This window comes from Choloepus didactylus, chromosome X (assembly GCF_015220235.1).
Source record: "Choloepus didactylus isolate mChoDid1 chromosome X, mChoDid1.pri, whole genome shotgun sequence".
NCBI classification, from domain to species: domain Eukaryota; kingdom Metazoa; phylum Chordata; class Mammalia; order Pilosa; family Megalonychidae; genus Choloepus; species Choloepus didactylus.
The window spans coordinates 74,149,512-74,171,657 of record NC_051334.1 but is presented as its reverse complement, the minus strand read 5'-3'; the positions used below and the strand labels follow the sequence as shown (position 1 = coordinate 74,171,657).

At 39.1% G+C, this 22,146-nt stretch overlaps 1 protein-coding gene across 1 annotated transcript in view; it reads left to right on the top strand.

The window, feature by feature from the left end:
• TEX11 (testis expressed 11) overlaps window positions 1–22,146 on the top strand; it is a 508,239-nt gene that overhangs the window by 389,638 nt on the left and 96,455 nt on the right. Inside the window, exon 24 of the mRNA XM_037820830.1 lies at window positions 14,295–14,367. Within this exon, the coding sequence (XP_037676758.1) occupies window positions 14,295–14,367 (73 nt within the window). The remainder of the gene's footprint in view (window positions 1–14,294; window positions 14,368–22,146) is intronic.

Sequence of the window (22,146 nt, the reverse complement as noted above, 5' to 3'; positions counted from 1 at the left end):
GGGCAAATATTTAATACAATGTAATTTTTTCTTTTTTTATTCAGTTTTATTGAGATATATTCACATGCCATACAGTCATCTACAGCATAATATCAGTTGTTCACAGTACCATTGTATAGTTGTGTTTCATCTCCACAATCAATTTTTGAACATTCTCATTACTCCAAAAAATAAGAAAATAAGAATAAAAATAAAAGTAAAAAACACCTAAAACATCCCATCTCCCCATCCCTCCCTATTTTTCAATTAATTTTTGTACCCATTTTACTACTCATCTGTCCATACACTGGATAAAGGGAGTGTGAGCCACAAGGTTTTCACAATCACACAGTCATACCATGTAATATACATAGTTATACAATCTTCTTCAAGAATCAAGGCTACTGGGTTGCAATTCTACAGTATCAGGTATTTCCTTCTAGCTATTCCAGTGCACTAAAAAATACAAAGGGATACCTATATAGCGCATAAGAATATCCTCCAGAATGACCTCTTGACTCCATTTGAAATCTCTCAGCCACTGAAACTTTATTTCGTTTCATTTTGCTTCCCCCTTTTTGTCAAGAAGACTTTCTCAATCCCATATGCTGGGTCCAGGCTCATCCCTGGGAGTCATGTCCCATGTTACCATGGAGATTTACACCCCCGGGAGTCATGTCCCACATAGTGGGGAGGGCAGTGAGTTTACCTGCCGAGTGAGCTTAGGAAAAGAGAGGCCACATCTGAGCAACAAAAGAGGTTCTCTGGGGGTGGCTCTTAGGCACAATTATAAGTAGGCTTAGCCTCTCCTTTGCAGTAACAAGCTTCATAAGGGCAAGCCCCAAGATCGAGGGCTTGGCCTACTAATGCTTGTGGGAATATCAGTAATTCCCCAGGTGGGGAAGTTTAATATTTCAGCATTTCCCCCCAGTTCCTCAGAGGGACCCTGCAAATACATTTTTATTCCCTGCCCAAATTACTTTGGGATGTATCGGGGTTTCACACTAACCTGTACAAACCTACCAGATCTCACTTGCTATTCTAAGTTCCATGGAATTATGGTATTTGAATAAACTGACTGTACAAGTTAAATTATTTAGTGTGCTACAGAAAATATAGATCCTGCACCAAATAAACATCCCTTCCCTTGGTCTCACATAGAAGTTGAGGTTTCAAAACACAGTCATTCTGGTGTTGATGTTGTCACAAACATTGGGACTGGCCGTTTGATGTGCTGAGCCCTTGATCATGGGACTTGCCCTTATGAAGCTCATTACTGCAAAGGAGAGGCTAAACTTGCATATAATTGTGCCTAAGAGTCTCCCCCTGAGTACCTGTTTGTTGCTCAGATGTGGCCCTCTCTCTCTCTAACTGAGCCATCTCGACAGGTGAACTCGCTGCCCTCCCCCCTACATGGGACCCGACTCTCAGGGGTGTAAATCTCCCTGGCAATGCAGAATATGACTCCCGGGGATGAATGTGGACCTGGCATCATGGGACTGAGAGTATCTTCTTGACCAAAAGGGGGATGCAAAATGAGACAAAATAGTTTCAGTGGCTGAGAGATTTCAAATGGAGTCGAGAGGTCACTCTGGTGGACATTCTTATGCACTATATAGATAACACATCTTAGGTTTTAATGTATTGGAATAGTTAGAAGTAAATACCTGAAAGTACCAAACTCCAACCCAGCAGTCTGGACTCCTGAAGACAATTATATAATAATGTAGATTACAAGGGGTGACAGTGTGATTGTGAAGACCTTGTGGATCACACCCCCTTTATCTAGTGTATGGATGAGTAGAAAAATGGGGATAAAAACTGAAGGACAAATGGGGTGGGATGGGGGGATGATTTGGGTGTTCTTTTTTCACTTTTATTTTTTATTCTTGTTCTGGTTCTTTCTGATGTAAGGAAAATGTTCAGAGATAGATTGTGGTGATGAACGCATAACTATGTTATCATACTGTGGACAGTGGATTGTATACCATGGATGATTGTATGGTGTTTGAATGTATTTCAATAAAACTGAATTTAATAAAAAAAAAAAAGACAGTCATTATTGTCCTTTACCCTTTGGCCTGATTTGTCTTTGTCCAACCAGATCCACCTCATTCATACCTCTAATTGAAGTCTGAACTCTTTTTCATATGCTGATATTCTTAGATGTTTCATGTCTCATCATTAATGCAGTTTTAGCAAAATATGACAAAATCGCTTACCATTGCCTGAATTCCACTTTCAGCTTTTTAAACTTTACCCCTTTTAAGAGATAACTTCTCAGTCTCCCATACACTGAATGATTGGTTACCTTTAGTTCTTTACTTTCCTTCTTTCACTCTAATAAAATTGTCTCCAAGTCAGACCACTGGCATTTCTTGTATAATTTTAAGATCTAGATTCTCTCTCTGCTTGTTTTCTCTTAATTGGACAAAGAAAACTTCCTGCTTTTCTTCTTTTCAACTGGTATGAAATCCTTTTCACTGTTTATTCTCTTCCTCCTCGAACTGTTCTTTCACATTATTCCTTAGATTTGGAACCAGCTAACCAGATCTCTGCCAAACTATTTCACTACCTTTCCCTTCCCTTGTTGAGTTCAGCTTAAAAAACATTTGAGTACCAAGTGTTCTGGTAGGTCTGGGGGATACAGAGATAAAGAGGGGGGTCTTTTAAGAAAACTTCCTGTTTTAAAAAGAGATGAGAAAAGGAATTTACTTGCCCAAGAACAAAACCAAAAAACAACAATTCTGCTTCTTAACAGGTAATTTTATACTCAGTAGGGTCTACAACTTTACTAAAAAAAATTCTAATAACATCTTGTTTCTGTATATGCTTTTAACTTTTTAAAAGGCTTTCTTTTTCAAGTGGTAGTTCTGAGTTTGTTCAATTTTGTTTCTCGGTGAAGAGAGATCAAATTGAAAGGGGTACATTTCACAAACACATAAGTACAGTCCTTCATGTTTTTGTTTGTTTCTGACAACTTTTTTCTTCTGTTCTTTCTCTTGTACACCTCTGCATTCCCTCAGAACTGTCTAACCTAGTAACCCTTCTATAGTCTTCTTTACTTTTGAAAGAATATCTGTTGGGTGATTGAAGATGCACTTTCAGTTTTGGCCTTTTACCTTCTAAGTGCTGTCCCTATGAATTAGACCAGATGCTCTCTGTCTCTCTGACTGAAGAATTGTTGAGTTCTTTTATAAACTTCTGCTCCTTGCTCTCCAAAACCCCATAAATTGGGATATTTCCAGATAATAAGATGATGAAGGAATATGGACAGACCATGTAATCTCATCTCCATTGTCTCAACATTCTGGAGATGAGTTAGAGAAAGTGAAGGATGGTTTAAAAATACAGTAATTATCAGGGCAGGGCAAGATGGCAGAGTGGTGAGGTGTAGGTTTTAGTTACTCCTCCAGGGCAATAGGTAGAAAGCCAGGAACTGCGTGGACCAGACACCACAGAGCAATTTGACATTGGGTATACTTCATACAACACTCATGAATGCATAGAACAGCTGAGATCAGTGAAATCTGTAAGTTCTCATGGCCAGGGGACCTGCTTCTCTCCCTGCCAGGCTCAGTCCCATGGGAGGAGGGGCTGTAAGCGCTGGGAATGGGATGGAGAACCGCAGTTGTGGCTCTGATTGAAAACTCAAACTGCTGATCCAAACTTCAAACATAGATAACTGAGACCAGACACCAGAGAATCCAGGAGCAGTCAGCCCAGCGGAGAGGAGATAGGGCTAGCAAAAACAGCAAAAAAAAAAAAAAAAAAAAAAAAAAAACCCAAAAATTAAAAACAGAGACTTTTTGGAGTTCTGGTGAACATAAAACGAAGAAGGGCAGGGCCCGACAGAGTCAGGCTAATATGCAAATCCAGAAGGTGAGTTTCCTTGTCTGAAGAGCCGGTTTCTCTGCTTTCTTGATTGTTCCTTAATAGCCCTAATCTCCTTGTCTCTTAGCATTTCAATAGCCCATTAGATCTGCAAGGAGGGCCCTTCTTTTTTTTTAATCTTTTTCTCTTTTTCTAAAACAATTACTCTAAGAAGCCCATTACAGAAAGCCTCAAAGACTTGCAATTTGGGCCCAGACAAGAGCAGAGCTAAGAGAGCTCTGAGACACAAAGCAATAAGTCCAGTGGCTGAGAAAATTCGCTAAACACCACAACTTCCCAAGAAAAGAGGGGCGTCCCCTTACAGCTATCTTCCCGGTGGGCTGGGAATGCTCCTGCTTGGCACCAGCGCCACAGCCCAGAGTTGCCCCAAACAACCCAGTGTGATGGGAAGTGTTTCCAATAACACACGCACACACCACAATATCAGGCGTGGAGAGTAGCCTTTCCCGCACCCTCAGCTAATTGTCCCAGAGCTGGGAAGGTGGAGCTGTGTGAAAAGGGGGAAACTAACATGTCCCATTCACCAATTCTTTCCGCAGACTGGGAATGCCCCTACGCAGCCCTGCAGCCCAGAACCTCCCTTGGGGGATGGTGCTCACCTGTGACGTAGCACAGTATTCCCTTGGCAGAGGACCTAGGAGGGCACGGCTTGGAAGAGGGACCCACTCGCAAGTCCCAGGGGCCATACACCAATACCAAGGACTTGTGGGTCAGCAAAAGAAACAAACTGAGGCAAGACTGAACTGAAGATCAGACTATTGCAACAGCTTTAAATCTCCAGGAACACCTGGGAGATTTGATTATTAAAGCCACCCCCCCCCAACCGCTCAGACACACGCCCCATATGCAGGGCAGGCAACACCAACTACACATGCAAGCTTGGTGCGCCAATTGGAATCCACAAGACTCACACCCTGACTCACCACAAAGACAAAGTGGGGAAGAACTGGCTTGAGGGGAATAGATGGCTCGCAGATGCCACCTCCTGGTTAGTGAGAGAGAGTGTACTCCAAGAAGCTGTAGATCTGACGAATTACAGATAAGGGTTTGAATCAGTCTACATGTGCTAAAAGAACCCTATCAAGTTAAGCAAATGCCAAGAGGCCAAAACAACAGAAAATTGTAAAGCATATGAAAAAACCAGAAAATATGGATAACCCAAGCCCAAATACCCAAATCAGAAGATTGGAGGAGACACAGTACTTGGAGCAATTAATCAAAGAACTAAAGACGAACAACAAGAGCATGGCACAGGATATAAGAGACATGAAGAAGAGTATGACATGGGATATAAAGGACATGAAGAAGACCCTAGAAGAGCATAAAGAAGAAATTGCAAGAGTAAATAAAAAAAATAGACGATATTATGGAAATAAAAGAAACTGTATACCAAATTAAAAAGATTCTGGACACTCATAGTACAAGACTAGAGGAAGCAGAACAACAAATCAGTGACCTAGAGGACAACAGAATGGAAAATGAAAGAACAAAAGAAAGAATGGGGAAGAAAATGGAAAAATCAAAATGGACCTCAGAGATATGGTAGATAATATAAAACGCCCCAATATAAGACTCATTGGTGTTCCAGAAGGGGAAGAGAAGGGTGAAGGTCTAGGAAGAGTATTCAAAGAAATTGTTGGGGAAAACTTCCCAAACCTTTAACACAATATAAATACACAAAGCATAAATGCCCAACAAACTCCAAATAGAATAAATCCAAATAAACCCATTCCAAAACATATTCTGATCAGACTTCCAAATACTGAAGAGAAGGAGCAAGTTCTGAAAGCAGCAAGAGAAAAGCAATTCACCACATACAAAGGAAACAGCATAACACTAAGTAGTGACTACTCAGCAGCCACCATGGAGGCGAGAAGGCAGTGGCACGATATATTTAAAATTCTGAGTGAGAAAAATTTCCAACCAAGAATTCTTTATCCAGCAAAGCTCTCCTTCAAATTTGAGGGAGAGCTTAAATTTCTCACAAACAAATGCTGAAAGAATTTGCTAACAAGAGACCTGCCCTACTTGAGATACTAAAGGGAGTCCTACTAACAGAGAAACAAAGAAAGGAGAGAGAGATATGGAGAAGGGGTCAGGACTAAAGAGATTCAGTATGAGTACATTAAAGGACATTAAGAGAAAGAGGGAAAAAATATATCTGACAAACATAAGCCAAAGGATAAGATGGCTGATTCAAGAAATGCCTTCACAATAATAACGTTGAATGTAAATGGATTAAACTCCCCAGTCAAAAGATATATATTGGCAGAATGGATCCAAAAAAATGAACCATCAATATGTTACATACAAGAGACTCATCTTACCCACAGGGACACAAAGAAATTGAAAGTGAAAGGATGGAAAAAAGAATTTCATGCAAGCTACAGCCAAAAGAAAGCAGGAGTAGCAATATTAATCTCAGATAAAATAGACTTTAATGTAAGGATGTTATGAGAGACAAAGAAGGCTACTACATACTAATAAAAGGGGAAATTCAACAAGAAGAAATAACAATCATAAATGCTTATGCACCCAATCAAGGTGCCACAAAATACATGAGACAAACACTGGCAAAACTAAAGGAAGCAATGGATGTCTCCACAGTAATTATGGGAGACTTCAACACATCACTCTGTCCTATAGATAGATTAACGAGACAGAAGACCAATAAGGAAATTGAAAACCTAAACAATCTGATAAATGAATTGGATTTAACAGACATATATAGAACATTACATTCCAAATCACCAGGATACACATTCTTCTCTAGTGCTCATGGAACTTTCTCCAGAATAGATCATATGGTGGGACATAAAACAAGCCTCAATAAATTTAAAAAAATTGAAATTCTTCAAAGCACATTCTCTGACCACAATGGAATACAATTAGAAATCAATATCATCAGAGACTTAGAAAATTCACAAATACCTGGAGGTTAAACAACACACTCCTAAACAATCAGTGGGTTAAAGAAGAAATAGCAAGAGAAATTGCTAAATATATAGAGACGAATGAAAATGAGAACACAACGTACCAAACCTATGGGATGCAGCAAAAGCGGTACTGAGGGGGAAATTTATAGCACTAAACACATACATTAAAAAGGAAGAAAGAGCTAAAATCAAAGAACTAATGGATCAACTGAAGAAGCTAGAAAATGAACAACAAACCAATTCTAAACCAAGTAGAAGAAAAGAAATAACAAAGATTAAAACAGAAATAAATGACATAGAGAACAAAAAAACAATAGGGAGAATAAATAACAACAAAAGTTGGTTCTTTGAGAAGATCTACAAGATTGACAATCCCCTAGCTAGAATGACAATATCAAAAAGAGAGAAGACCCATATAAACAAAATAATGAATGAGAAAGGTGACATTGCGGATCCTGAAGAAATTAAAAAAAATTGTAAGAGGATACCATGAACAACTATATGCCAACAAAGTGGATAATGTAGAGGAAATGGACAATTTCCTGGAAACATATGAACAACCTAGATTGACCAGAGAACAAATAGAAGACCTCAACCAACCAATCACAATCAAAGAGATCCAATCAGTCATCAGAAAGCTTCCCACAAATAAATGCCCAGGGCCAGATGGCTTCACAGGGGAATTCTACCAAACTTTCCAAAAACAACTGACACCAATCTTACTTAAACTCTTTCAAAGCATTGAGGAAAATGGAACACTACCTAACTCATTTTATGAAGCTAACATCAATCTAATACCAAAGCCAGGCAAAGATGTTACAAAAAAGGAAAACTACAGGCCTATCTCCCTAATGAATATAGATGCAAAAATCCTCAACAAAATACTTGCAAAGCGAATCCAAAGACACATTAAAAAAATCATACACCATGATCAGGTGGGGTTCATTCCAGGCATGCAAGGATGGTTCAACATAAGAAAATCAATGTATTACAACACATTAACAAATCAAAAGAGAAAAATCAAATGATCATTTCAATAGATGCTTAAAAAGCATTCAACAAAATACGACATCCCTTTTTGATAAAAACACTTCAAAAGGTAGGAATTGAAGGAAACTTCCTCAATATGATGAAGAGCATGTGGGAAAAACCCACAGCCAGCATAGTACTCAATGGTGAGAGACTGAAAGCCTTCCCTCTAAGATCAGGAACAAGACAAGGATGCCCGCTGTCACCACTGTTATTCAACATTGCGCTGGAAGTGATAGCTAGGGCAATCCGGCAAGACAAAGAAACAAAAGGCATCCAAATTGGAAAAGAAGAAGTAAAACTGTCATTGTTTGCAAATGATATGATCTTATATCTGGAAAACCCTGAGAAATCGACGATACAGCTACTAGAGCTAATAAACAATTTTAGCAAAGTAGCGGGATACAAGATTAATGCACATAAGTCAGTAATGTTTCTATATGCTAGAAATGAACAAACTGAAGAGACACTCAAGAAAAAGATACCATTTTCAATAGCAACTAAAAAAATCAAGTACCTAGGAATAAGCTTACCCAAAGATGTAAAAGACCTATACAAAGAAAACTACATAACTCTACTAAAAGAAATAGAAGGGGACCTTAAAAGATGGAACGATATTACATGCTCATGAATAGGAAGGCTAAATGTCATTAAGATGTCAATTCTACCCAAACTCATCTACATATACAATGCAATCCCTATCAAAATTGCAACAACCTACTTTGCAGACTTGGAAAAGCCAGTTATCAAATTTATTTGGAAAGGGAAGATGCCTCGAATTGCTAAAAACACTCTAAAAAAGAAAATCAAGATATATTCATATTCATATACCACGCAGTCATACAAAACAAATCGTACTTTCGATTGTTCACAGGTAATCTCAATGTTATGGGAATGCTCAGGAATGATTATGGTTTGTAAACTTTCTTGGATATAGTAAGGTCATGTTGGAAGCAATAGAGTTATTTTAGGTTTTTTTTTTTTCTCTTATTCCTTTGTTTTCTTAGGGGTTGTTAATTTTCTTAGGGTATGGTAGGAACATGTTGGAAGCAATGTAGTTATTTTAGATTATTTGTTTTTCTTACTCCTCTGTTTGGACATGGTTTATTAATTTTCTTGGGGTATGGTAGGAACATATTGGAAGCAAAGTAGTTATTTTAGGTTATTTGTTTTCCTTAATCCATTGCTTTGTTTGAAATGTTGTGGGGTTTTTTTGGTTGTTGTTTGCCTGTTTGTTTTTAATTTTTTGATAAACAAAGTTAAAAAATTGAAAAAAAATCAGTAGAAAAATGGGAGTAAAAACTAAATGACAAATAGGGTGGGATGGGGGGATGGTTTGGGTATTCTCTTTTCACTTTTATTTTTTATTCTTATTCTGATTCTTTCTGATGTAAGGAAAATGTTCAGAAATAGATTGTGGTGATGAACGCATAACTATATGATCATACTGTGAACAGTTGATTGTATACCATGGATGACTGTATGGTTTGTGAATATATTTCAATAAAACTGAATTAAAAAAAAAAAAAAAAAAAAAAAAGAAAATCGAAGTGGGAGGACTTACACTCCCTGACTTTGAAACTTCTTATAAAGCCACAGTTGTCAAAAAAGCATGGTAGTGGCACAAAGATAGACATATTGATCAATGGAATCGAATTGAGAATTCAGAGGTAGACCCCCAGATCTATGGCTGAATGATCTTTGATAAGGCCCCCAAAGCCAGTGAACTGGGACATAACAGTCTTTTCAACAAATGGGGCTGGGAGAGTTGGATATCCATATCCAAAAGAATGAAAGAGGACCCCTACCTCACACCCTACACAAAAATTAACTAAAGGTGAATCAAAGATCTCAATATAAAAGACAGTACCATAAAACTCCTAGAAGATAATGTAGGGAAACATCTTCAAGACCTTGTATTAGGCGGCCACTTCCTAGAGTTTACACCCAAAGCACAAGCAGCAAAAGAAAAAATAGATAAATTGGAACTCCTCAAGCTTAGAAGTTTCTGTAACTCAAAGGAATTTGTCAAAAAGGTGAAGAGGCAGCGAACTCAATGGGAAAAAATTTTGGAAACCATGTACCTGACAAAAGAGTGATATCTTGCATATATAAAGAAATCCTACAACTCAATGACAGTACTACAGACAGCCCAATTATAAAATGGGCAAAAGATATGAAGAGACAGTTTTCTGAAGAGGAAATACAAATGGCCAAGAAACACATGAAAAAATGTTCAGCTTCACTAGCTATTAGGGAGATGCAAATTAAGACCACAGTGAGATATCATCTCACATCAATTAGATTGGCTGCCATTAAACAAACAGGAAACTACAAATGCTGGAGGGGATGTGGAGAAAATGGAACTCGTATTCATTGTTGGTGGGACCATATAATGGTTCAGCCACTCTGGAAGTCAGTCTGGCAGTTCCCTAGAAAACTAGATATAGAGTTACCCTTCGATACAGCAATTGCACTTCTCGGTATATACCCGGAAGATCTGGAAGCAGTGACACAAACAGATATCTGCATGCCAATGTTCATAGCAGCATTATTCACAATTGCCAAGAGATGGAAACAACCCAAATGTCCTTCAACAGATGAGTGGATAAATAAAATGTGGTATATACACACGATGGAATACTACATGGCAGTAAGAAGGAATGATGTCGTGAAACATATGACAACATGGATTAACCTTGAAGACATAATACTGAGCGAAATAAACCAGGCACAAAAAGAGAAATATTATATGCTACCACTAATGTGAACATTGAGAAATGTAAAACAAATGGTTTATAATGTAAAATGTAGGGGAACTAGTAATAGAGAGCAATTAAGGATGGGGGAATGATAACCCAGAAAGATCAGGTAAGCTATTGTGCACAAATTTAACGTTCTGGGAATGCCCAGGAATGACTATGGTCTGTTAATTTCTGATGGTTATGGTAGGAACAAGTTCACAGAAATGCTGCTATATTAGGTTATTTTCTTGGGGTAGAGTAGGAACATGTTGGAAGTAAAGTAGTTACCTTAGGTCAGTTGTCTTTTTCTTACTCCCTTGTTATGGTTTGTTTGAAGCGTTTTTTTTTTATTGTATATTTTTTTTAATTTTTTTTTTATATAGTTGATTTAAAAAAAAAGAGTTAATTAAAAAAGAAACAATGAAAAAAATATGCAGAGCCTGCCTGAGTTGCTGTGGGAGAATGCAGGGGTGTTGGGCTTCCCTTCCTCGATGGTTGCTGATATGCTCACAGACATAGGGGACTGGTAGTTTGATAGGCTGAGTCCTCTACCACAGGACTTGCCCTTGGCAAGACAGTTGCTGCAAAGGAGAGGGTAGGCCTGCCTATAATTGTGCCTAAGAGCCTCCTCCCGAGTGCTTTTTTGTTGCTCAGATGTGGCCCTCTCTCTCTAGCTAAGCCAACTTGGCAGGTGAAATCACTGCCCTCCCCACTACGTGGGATCTGACACCCAGGGGGGTGAATCTCCCTGGTAACGTGGAATATGACTCCCTAGGAGAAGTCTAGACCCAGCATCGTGGGATAGAGAACATCCTCTTGACCAAAAGGGGGATGTGAAAGGAAATGAAATAAGCTTCAGTGGCAGAGAGATTCCAAAAGGAGCCGAGAGGTCACTCTGGTGGGCACTCTTACGCACAATATAGACAACCCTTTTTAGGTTCTAATGAATTGGACTAGCTAGCAGTAAATGCCTGAAACTATCAAACTACAACCCAGAACCCATGAATCTTGTAGACGATTGTATAAAAATGTAGCTTATGAGGTGTGACAATGTGATTGGGAAAGCCATATGGACCATACTCCACTTTGTGCAGTGTATGGATGGATGAGTAGAAAAATGGGGAAAAAAAAAAAAGGCACCCAGTGTTCTTTTTTATTTTAGTTGTTCTTTTTCAGTTTAATTTTTATTCTTATTATTTTTGTGTGTGTGGTAATGAAAATGTCAAAAATTAATTTTGGTGATGAATGCACAACTATATAATGATACTGTAAACAATTGAGTGTACACTTTGTTTTGTATGACTGCATGGTATGTGAATATATCTCAATAAAAATGAATTAATAAAAAAGTGAACCAAAAATTCTGACCTAAAAAAATATATGTATAGTAATTGTAATTTAGCAAGAACCCACATGTTTTCTTAGGACAGGGGTGGGTAAACTACTACTCACTAGTCAAATCTGGCCCGTATGCTGTTTGTATACAGCGTGAGAGCTAAGAATGATTTTTACATTTGTAAAGGGTTGCAAGTGAAAACAATATTTGATAGAGCACGTACATGGCTGACAAAGCCTAAAATACTTATTTACTCTCTGGCCTTTTACAGAAAAAGTATCCCAATCCCTGTACTAGATTACTTTTTAACAGCTTTATTGAGTTATAACTCACATGCCATACAATTCACCAATTTAAAGTGTTCAATTCACAGAGTTGTGAAACTATCAACACAATCTAATTTTAGAACATTGTCATCACCTTAAAAAAGAACCCCGTTACCCATTAGCAGTCATTCCTTATCCCGCCATCAGCCTTAGGCAACTACTAATCTACTTTCTGTCCTTATGAATTACCTATTCTGAACATTTCAGATAAATGTAGTCTTATGTGACTGGTTCCTTGTATAATTTTTTATAATTTTTTCAAGGTTCATCCATGTTGTAGCAGTTATCAGAACTTCGTTATTTTCATTGCCAAATACTATTCCATTATATGGATAGATGACATTTATTTATCCGTTCATCAGTTGATGGACATTTGTGTTGTTTCCACTTTTGATTATTATGTATAATACTGCAATGAACATTCATGTACAAGTTTTTGTGTGGACATATATTTTCATTTCTCTTGGGTATATGCCTTGAAGACGAATTGCTGGGTCATATGGTAAGTCTAGATTTAACTTTTAGAAGTGCCAGACTGTTTGCCCAAGCAAAGTCAGTTTCTGTTGCCTATTTGTTTCTCTGTGTATGAGTCACACTTTCCTGTTTCTTTTCATATTTCATAAAATTTTTTGAAAACTGGAAATTTTAGAGATAAGATATTTTAGCATCTTTGGATACTGATCTCCCCCTCTAAGGCTAGTTGTTATTGTTTCCTTTTTTATTGTTTAGTGACTTGGCTGTGCTAGTTAAGTAAATTCTACTTCCCCCAAAGTGTACAGCAGTCCTCTGGACTTTTTCTGGATCTTTCTGTTAGGTTTCTGACTGATTGGTCTTCTCTTTGTGTCACACCAAGGTATCAGTCTTGACTAATTGCTAGGTGATTGCTCTGGGGAATTTTTGTTTTGTTTCTATATTTTTTGGTTTTTTGAACTATGCTTCACAGTCTGATCCAATTGAATTCAGCCCGCTTTGAAGGGGTATAGCTTTTCTCTTAGCTGTCTCTTTCCCTGATTATCTCTGTAAACTTCTAGCTGTTCTACCTTTTTGCTTGCTGATATTGTGGAGCTACCGGCCTCCTCTTAATTGCTTACTACCAAAATCTCCATTATTTTTGACAGTGCCCTTAGGCTTTAACTTCCCTAAGTTCTGTTCCAAATAATGTCAGCCTCCTTAGGGAAAGCTATAGGGGTCACTGTTCTAATGTCCTGCCCCTCCTCCTCAGTAGAAACTCTGCACCACTGTTTTGGAGCTGGGGTTGGGGCAGTGGCCTACTCGTCTCAGGGTGACAACCCAGCTCTCCAAGTGGAGTGCTGGGTGGAAGTGATAGTCCCTGGTATTCCTGGCTTGCCTCTCACAGCATGGAAACTCTGTCTTATAAGCAAATTGGGGCAAGGGTGATCAAGGCCCAGTATTCTTAGCCTGCTGTACCTGGGGTAGAATTTCTGCCCTATGAATGGGGACTGGGTAGAGGAAGAGACTTCCATACCTCTTGGCCTCACTTGCCTGTAGTAGAGCTTCTGCAATACAGACCTGGGGGTGACGGTAAGTGTTGGCAGCCTGCCCTTCCTGGGAAGCCCTAGCCTGGAAGTAAAGCTTCCATTATACCAAGCTGCAGGGGGAGCAGGTCATGGCTCAAATGTTTACTGAGATTGAGTAGATTACCTGGAACAAATATTTCTTTACTTGCTATATGCCCTAAGGACAATTTCCAGAGACTTTACATAAACTATGTAATTGTATGATATAATTTTTACCAGTTTTGCTATGGAGAGTGTTCACACAGCTCCTCATACCACCATTCTGGAAGGGCTTCTCTTAAGTCCTAGATTGTTAAAGAGATTGATAATGCTCAAGGTTTCCATTTAATTCTCATTTTCCAGGAGCATTAAGGAAAAGGGAAAATAGAGGCTAATATTTCTATATGAATGTTAAAATTTTCAAACTATCATTTTATTTTTAACTGTTTTTAATGAAAATGATAGATTGTTTTAAATTGCTTGAAGTTCTTTTTCATTGAAACTAATTCTATCATTGCATTTTTGCCAAATAGACTAAGTTGCTGAATCGTGCTCTTGAGCAGATCCATAAATGCAAGGAGATCTGGACTCTCTTGAAAGAAACAGGTACATTGGGAACTGGGAGTTCGGTAATGCAGTTATGAAGGGTGTTTAGAATCTGAATAATCTAAGTCCTTTACCATCAATATTTTTTGCCTACTGTATATGTATGCTTGACTCCATGACACACCGCTTGAATTAAGAATATGTTTTTATCTTGCTTTTTATGAAAGGATATCATTGAATATAAAAATAAGATCGTTATTGTTCACTATAACATTATTGCTCTTGGGTCACTAGATTTAATGTCTAATTTAATCAAACTTTACCTCTGAATAGATGTAGGCTTCTGAACCACAACGGAGATATCAAATACTGCTAACATTTTGTTATGAAGTAATCAAAATAGTAGTAAACCTTTTGAATTTATATGGTAGCTTGCTACTGTTTCCTCATTAAGGATGCTCTTTACTTTTAGGTAACATATATATATTTAAGCAATCTGTATTTACCCTCTATGTTTATATTGCATAGATAACATTTGGGAAGGAAGGGCACAGACAAAACTATGAATAGTGACTGCCTCCAGGGAATATGCTGGAAGCAGACTGTTTTTTTTTTTTTTTTTCACTTCATGCAATTCTGTACTATTTACAATAATAAAACACTTTACAAGAAAAATCCCACCCTCACATTGCTTCAAGGGAAGTGTAATTCTTTTATACTTTTATAGTGCCCAGCTTTTTGCTACAAATTTTGTTGATTGGTTATTATATTAGCCAGAAAGTATTTATTTGGTGCTTACTTTCTGCCATTTGCTGTGCTAGGTAATAGAAATGCAGCAGTTTCTTTCTTTAATTGTGTTGTCTAGTTTTTTTCTGGATAATGTTAAATAATAATGATTACAGTATATATTCTTGTTTTGTTCCAGTCTTATATCTGCTTTTTCCATGTGATGAATATTGGCCTTTATGTTAGGGAGTTTTCTTTTATATTAAATGTTCACCTCTTGCTATGTTGGTAAGAATTATTTTTAATGGATATTTTAATTATTTTCAATGGATATTGAATTGAATTACATGCCTTTTCAGCCTCTATGCAAATAATCATATAATTTTTCTCATTTGATCTATTAACCTATTGAATTGTAATAATACATTTCCTAAAATTAAGTCAACATTGCATTACTGGAATAAACCCTATTTGATCATGCTGTGTTACTATTTTAATATGATGATGAATTCTGTTTCCTAATTTTTAGAAATTACTGGCCTTCCATTTTCTTTTGTATGTATGTGTGATATCTTTCATGGAATTTAGTATCAACTTCAGAAAAATAGTGTGGAAGCTTTTCTTTTTTTCTATTTTCTGGAAAACTTTTATTCCTTAAATGTTCCGTAGAATTCTTCTGTGAAACTGACTAGCCTGCTGCTCTTTTTTGGAGGGGTGGGGAGGACAGGAGCTGCAGGTAGGGCATATGTAGCTCTTTGAGAGCTGTCTAGGTTAGATTTCACAAAAGCACACACCGAGAGGAAAATTTATGTGCAACTGATTTATGAAAGAAGTGCACCCAGGAAAAAGCAGTAAGAGGTGGCAGGCAGCAAAACAGGTAAGGGGAAGGGGAGACAGAAGAAGATGGCCACATGGAGAGGAGTTGAAGCTAGTTTGTCCTGCTAGAACAACTAATAAACAACCAGGAAAAACTAGCAAATAATCTGGAATAACTGCGGGGGGACAAATGTGACTGTCCACTCATCATACACCAACCTGAATTGGGAGGAATGCCTGAATTCGCGGCATAAAATCTGTAATTAAAAACTCCAGATACAAGCCGGGAGCCCCCTCCCCCCATGGCCTGAATTGCAAAGCCTCACAGTACTAGAGAGCAGCACTCTCCCAGCAAGCAAATATAGCTCAGCTGAGCTCCAGCTGGGGTTTTAATTAACAAGCATGGACTGCTCAATACAAGCTATGAATCCTCAACAAGCAGACAGAGGCTTTTGTTGATGACTGACCTTGGAGAGCTGGAGGGTGTCCGCAGACTGGGCCTAAAGGGGGCTTTCTGTCCCTTTTTTTGGCTCAGTGGAGAAAGCCTCAGCCATTTTCAGTTCGCAGTGCTCTGACCCATACAAGGGTGGAGATAGCACAGAGATACTATTCAAACGCTAATGACCTCTCCCTAGGGGGGTTACCTTCCCTAAGAGGAAAGAGGTGGGGCCCAGCTCTACTACCCACCTTCCATTCAGAACCGGACCCAGAGCCTGGGGGAAAACAGCCACGGGCCACACCTCCTTCCTTACACCAGTCTGGAGCTACAGGCTGACAGGTGCCACCTGCTGGGCAGAAAAGCATAGTGACTTGAGGCCTCACAGGGTGTACCAATCTTCTAAGACATCCTCTCTCTCCTTCCAAGACTTGAGCCCATTCAGGTCTGGGAAAACCTGATTGGGGTAACCAAGGAATCCATATGCCTAGACAACAGAAAATTACAACCTACACTAAGAAAAACAAAGTTATGGCCCAGTCAAAGGAACAAACTTACACTTCAGCTGAAATACAGTAATTTAAATAACTAATACTAAATCAATTTAAAAAGTTTAGGGAAGATATGGCAAAAGAAATGAAGCATATAATGAAAACACTGGGCGCATATAAGGTAGAATAGAAAGTTCAAAAAAACAACTGGCAGAACCTTTGGAAATGAAAGGCTCAACACAAGAGATGAAAGAAACAATGGAAACCTACAACAGCAGATCTCAAGAGGCAGAAGAAAACACTCAGGAACTGGAGAACAAGGTACATGAAACCCTACACACAAAAGAACAGGTAGAGAAAAGAATGGAAAAATATGAGCAACGTCTCAGGAAATTGAATGACAACATGAATCGCGTGAATGTACATATCATGGGTGTCCCAGAAGGAGAAGAGAAGGGAAAGGGGGCAGAAGCAATAATAGAGAAAATGATCAATGAAAATTTCCCACCTCTTATGAAAGACATAAAATTACGGACCCAAGAAACACAGCATACCCCAAACAGAATAGATCTGAATAGGCCTACACTAAGACACTTAATAATCAGATTATCAAATATCAAAGATAAAGACAGAATCCTGAAAACAGCAAGAGAAAAGCAATCCATAACATACAAAGGAAGCTCGATAAGACTATGTGTGGATTTCTCAAGAGAAACCATGGAGGCAAGAAGGAAGTGGGGTGATATATTTAAGATACTGAAAGAGAAAAAGCACCAACCAAGAATCCTGTATCCAGCAAAATTGTCCTTCAAATATGAGGGAGAGCTTAAAATATTCTCTAACAAACAGACAATGACAGAGTTTGTGAGAAAGATTCCTGCTCTACAGGAAACACTAAAGGAAGCACTGCAGACAGAAAGGAAAAGATGGGAGTGAGAGTTTGGAAAACAGTTTTGGGAGATAGTAGCACAGCAACGTAAGTATACTGAACAAAGATGACTGTGAGCATGGTTGAAAGAAGAAGGTTAGGAGCATGTGGGACACCAGAAGGAAAGAGGAAAGATAAACACTGGGACTGTATAACTCAGCGAAACCTAGGGTGCTCAACGATTGTAATAAAAGGTACAAATATGTTTTTACATGAGGTAGAACAAATGAATGTCAACATTGCAAGGTGTTGAAAAAAGGTGGGCTTGGGGGGCAAATACAATCAATGTAAACTAGAAACTGTAATTAACAGAAACATTGTATTATGCTTCCTTTAATATAACAAAGGCAATATACCAAAACTAAATGCATATGGTGGGGTAGGGGGACATAGGGGAAGGGTATGGGACTCCTGGCATTGGTGATGTTGTCTGACTCTTATTCTACTTGAGTTTAATGCTATCTTTTCTTTTGTTGCTTTCTAGCTGTCATGTTTTTTTTCTCGCTCTCTTTTTTTTTTTTGTCCCTCTACCTTCTTTGACTCTTCCTCCTTGTTTGTGGAAGAAATGGAGATGTCCTTATACAGATGGTGGCGATGGTGCTGAAAATATAAATACGTGACTATACAGGGAACCAATGATTGTTTACTTAGGATGGAAAGTATGATGTGTAAACAAAACCGTCTTAAAAAATGGGTTGATGAAGAAACCTTGAAGGCACTATATTGAGTGAAATAAGACAGACACATAAGGACAAATATTGCAGGGTCTCACTGATATGAACTAATTATAATATGTAAACTCATAGACATGAAATACAAGTTACCAGGATATAGAATGAGGCTAAAGAATGGGAGCATGTGCTGGTTTGAATGTATTGTGTCCCCCAAATGCCATAATCTTTGTGGTCTTGTGTGGGGCAGACGTTTTTGGTGCTGGTTAGATTTGCTTGGAATGTGCCCCACTCAGCTGTGGGTAATGATCATTTTGATGAGATGTTCCCATGGAGGCGTGGCCCCACCCATTCGGGGTGGGCCTTGATCAGTGGAGCTATATAAATGAGCTGACTCAGAGAGAGAAAACTCACGGAGTGCAGCTGGGAGTGATGTTTTGAAGAGGAGCAAGCTTGCTAGAGAGGAATGTCCTGGGAGAAAGCCGTTTTGAGGCCGGAGTTTTGGAGCAGATGCCAGCTGCCTTCCTAGCTAGCAGAGGTTTTTCAGACACCATTGGCCGTCCTCCGGTGAAGGTACCCGATTGCTGGTGTGTTACCTTGGAAGCTTTGTGGCCTTAAGACTGTAACTGTGTAGCAAAATAAACCCCCATTTTATAAAAGCCTATCCATCTCTGGTGTTTTGCATTCTGCAGCATTAGCAAACTAGGACAGAGCAGTTGCTTCTTATCAGCAGAATGTTCAATTAGGGTGAACTTAAACATTTGGAAATGGACAGAGGTGATGGTAGCACGTTGTGAGAATAACTAACAGTGCTGAATGGTGTCTGAAGGTGGTGGAAACAGGAAGCTCAGAGTCACATATGTTGCCAGAAGGAAAGTTGGAAGTTAAAAGATGGGAATGTATAAAACACTGAATCTTGTGGTGGACAATGTCTGTGATTAACTGTACAAATATTAGAAATCTCTCTCATGAACTAGAACAAATGTATGAGACTATAACTAGAAGTTAATAATAGAGGGGCATATATGAAAAAATATATACCTATTGCAAACTATATACTACAGTTAGTAGTTTTTTAACGTTTCATCAACAGTGACAAATGTCCTATACCAAAACTATGAATCAATAATGGAGGGTGGGTGTTTAGGGATATGGGAGGATTTTAGTTTCCTTTTTTTGTCTTTATTTCTTTTCTGAAGTAATGAAAAGGTTCTAAAAATTGTGGTGATGGATGCACAGCTGTGTGATGGTACCATGGGCAATTGATTGTATACTTTGGAGCTTTGCATAATTCTATGGTTTATGAACAATCTCAATTAAAAAAAAAGGTAAGGGGAAGAAGCTACCCAAAGATACAGTTTCAGGTAGAGTTTCTGTAAGAGTAGCTTCAGTTTAATCCTGTTGTGGTAGTACTGAGTGTAAATTATGCCTCATAGATTGTCCCGACCTTGGGTGGGAATGTGGGCTTTCACTTTCCTGTACCAGTCAGTGATTGCCTAAGGGGGCCACATTGAGGAGAACATAAATAAACTCCAAGGTACTTCAGGCTGTCTGCACATGCAGGCAGAGTGCCTCTGGTACCCAAAGGCAGTGCTAAGAGTCCAAAATAAGGGCTTTTGGGAAAGCAAAAGCATAACCAAAGCCAATGGGAAAGGGATATAATGGGATCTGAGTGGAGCCCTGATGGAGTCTTCTATAAAAACTTTCTCTTAATTTTTCCATTGTAATTCATTTGCTTTGCTTTTCTCTCTTTAGGAATCAGTTGGGTAAAAGCTATTTTCTTAGAAAATTATCCCTTTCATCCAGATTTTCAATTTTATTTTCATAGGATTGATTCTTTCAGTCTCCTTTTTGTGGTTATTAACCTCATTTCTCTTTTAATATTTGTACTTTCTCCCTTTTTTATTGCTTCTGCTAAAAATAATACCACTTGGGCTTACTAGTTCTATAGTTTTATGTTTTCTAATTCATTAATTTCTGCTTTTATCTTTATTGAATTCCTTCTGTTTTCTTAGGTTTATTTTGTTTTTCTGTTTTTAATGTCTGAGTTAGATGCTTAATTAACTTATTTGTATTTTTTGTTATGTTACTTAGACTTATGTTAGTTACAGTAATAAACACCCAAATTTCAGTGGCTTACTATGATAAATGTAAGTTTATTTGGTGGGATTGATTCTGCCAGCTTCATTCAATATATAGCTTCCACATTCACCTTGGACATCAACATCCTCATAACAGAATAGGAAATAGTGTGGAAAATAGTGTATGCTTTTATGGGTCAAATGTGAGCCATCATTTCTATCTACTTTCCATTGGCTAGAACTCATTCTTAGGCCAAACTCTAACTGTGAATGAAGGCTAAGAAATATACACAGTCTAGCTGTGTTCCTAGGGAGAAGAAATGGATTTTTTTGGTGGACAATTAGAATTCTGACATACTTCTGTTAATAAAGGTCGTTGAGGGAGAACCCAAGATGGCGGCTAGGTAAGACAGGGCAAAAAAACACCTCCATGAAAAATGCTAGATAAAAGCCAGAAAGTGACTGAGAACACCAGTTCCAGCAATGCACCAGCTGAACAAGGTCTGCTGCCCACAGGGACCGTGCATTTGGTGAAACTGGAAGTCTGCATTCTGAAACAAGTGAGTGAGCCGGCTGAAAGTCCGGTGGCCATGCTGTGGTGTGGGGAAACCGTGGGTTGGCGTTTGGGACTAGTTCTTTTTTAAAAAAAAAAAAACAAAAACCTGGGACCAACTGTGGATACAACAGTGAGAACCACGCAGTGAAGCACGGCAGGAGCAGGCTGTCTCAGTGCCTCCGTATCTGGCATGGAGGATAGCTCTTCTCACACCCGCTGCTGATTGTCTCAGGGCCAGGGGTGCCAAGGGGAGCCAAAAGGAGAAAGAAACCGCTCCCCTTGCAACCATCTCCCTGGCAGGCTGGGGACACTCCTGCCCAGGGCCGGATCCATAGCCCAGAGCCGCGCCAAGGGCCCCAGTGTGACGGGGAGTGTTTCCCACAGCACTGCGCACATGCCACAATATCGGCCATGGACAGTGGCCTTTAGGGCACCCACAGCTAATCGTCCTGGAGCTGGGAAGGCGGAGCTGTGCGAAGAGGGGGAAATTAACACGCCCCATTCAACTATCTTTACAGCAGGCTGGGAATGCCCCTGCATGGCCCGGCAGCCCAGGGCTTCCCTGGAGGGCCGGCGTGCACTTGTGATGTGGCGCACCCTTCCCTCAGCAGGGGTTCTGGAAGAGCACGGCTGAGAAGAGAGACCCTCTCGGAAATCCCAGGGACGCTATGCCAGTGCCAGGGACTTGTGGGTCAGTGGCAGAGACAATCTGTGGCAGGACTGAGGTGAAGGCTTGGACTCTTGCAACAGTCTTAAATCTCCAGGAACACCTAGGAGGTTTGATTATTAAAGCTGCCTTCCCTCCCTAACCACCCAGACACACGCCCCACATTCAGGGCGGACAGCACCAGCAACACATCCAAACCTGGTGCACCAACTGAACCCCACAAGAATAAGACCCCCACACACCACAAAGAAAAAGTTGGGGAGAACTGACTTGAGGGGAATAGGTGACTCACGGGCGCCATCTGCTGGTTAGTTAGAGAAGGTATACACCACCAAGCTGTAGATCTGACAAATTAGAGATTGGTATTTTATAAACCCTGAAAGAACCCTATCAAGTAAAGCAAATGCCAAGAGGCCAAAAACAACAGGAAATTTTAAAGCATATGATAAAACCAGATGATATGGAGA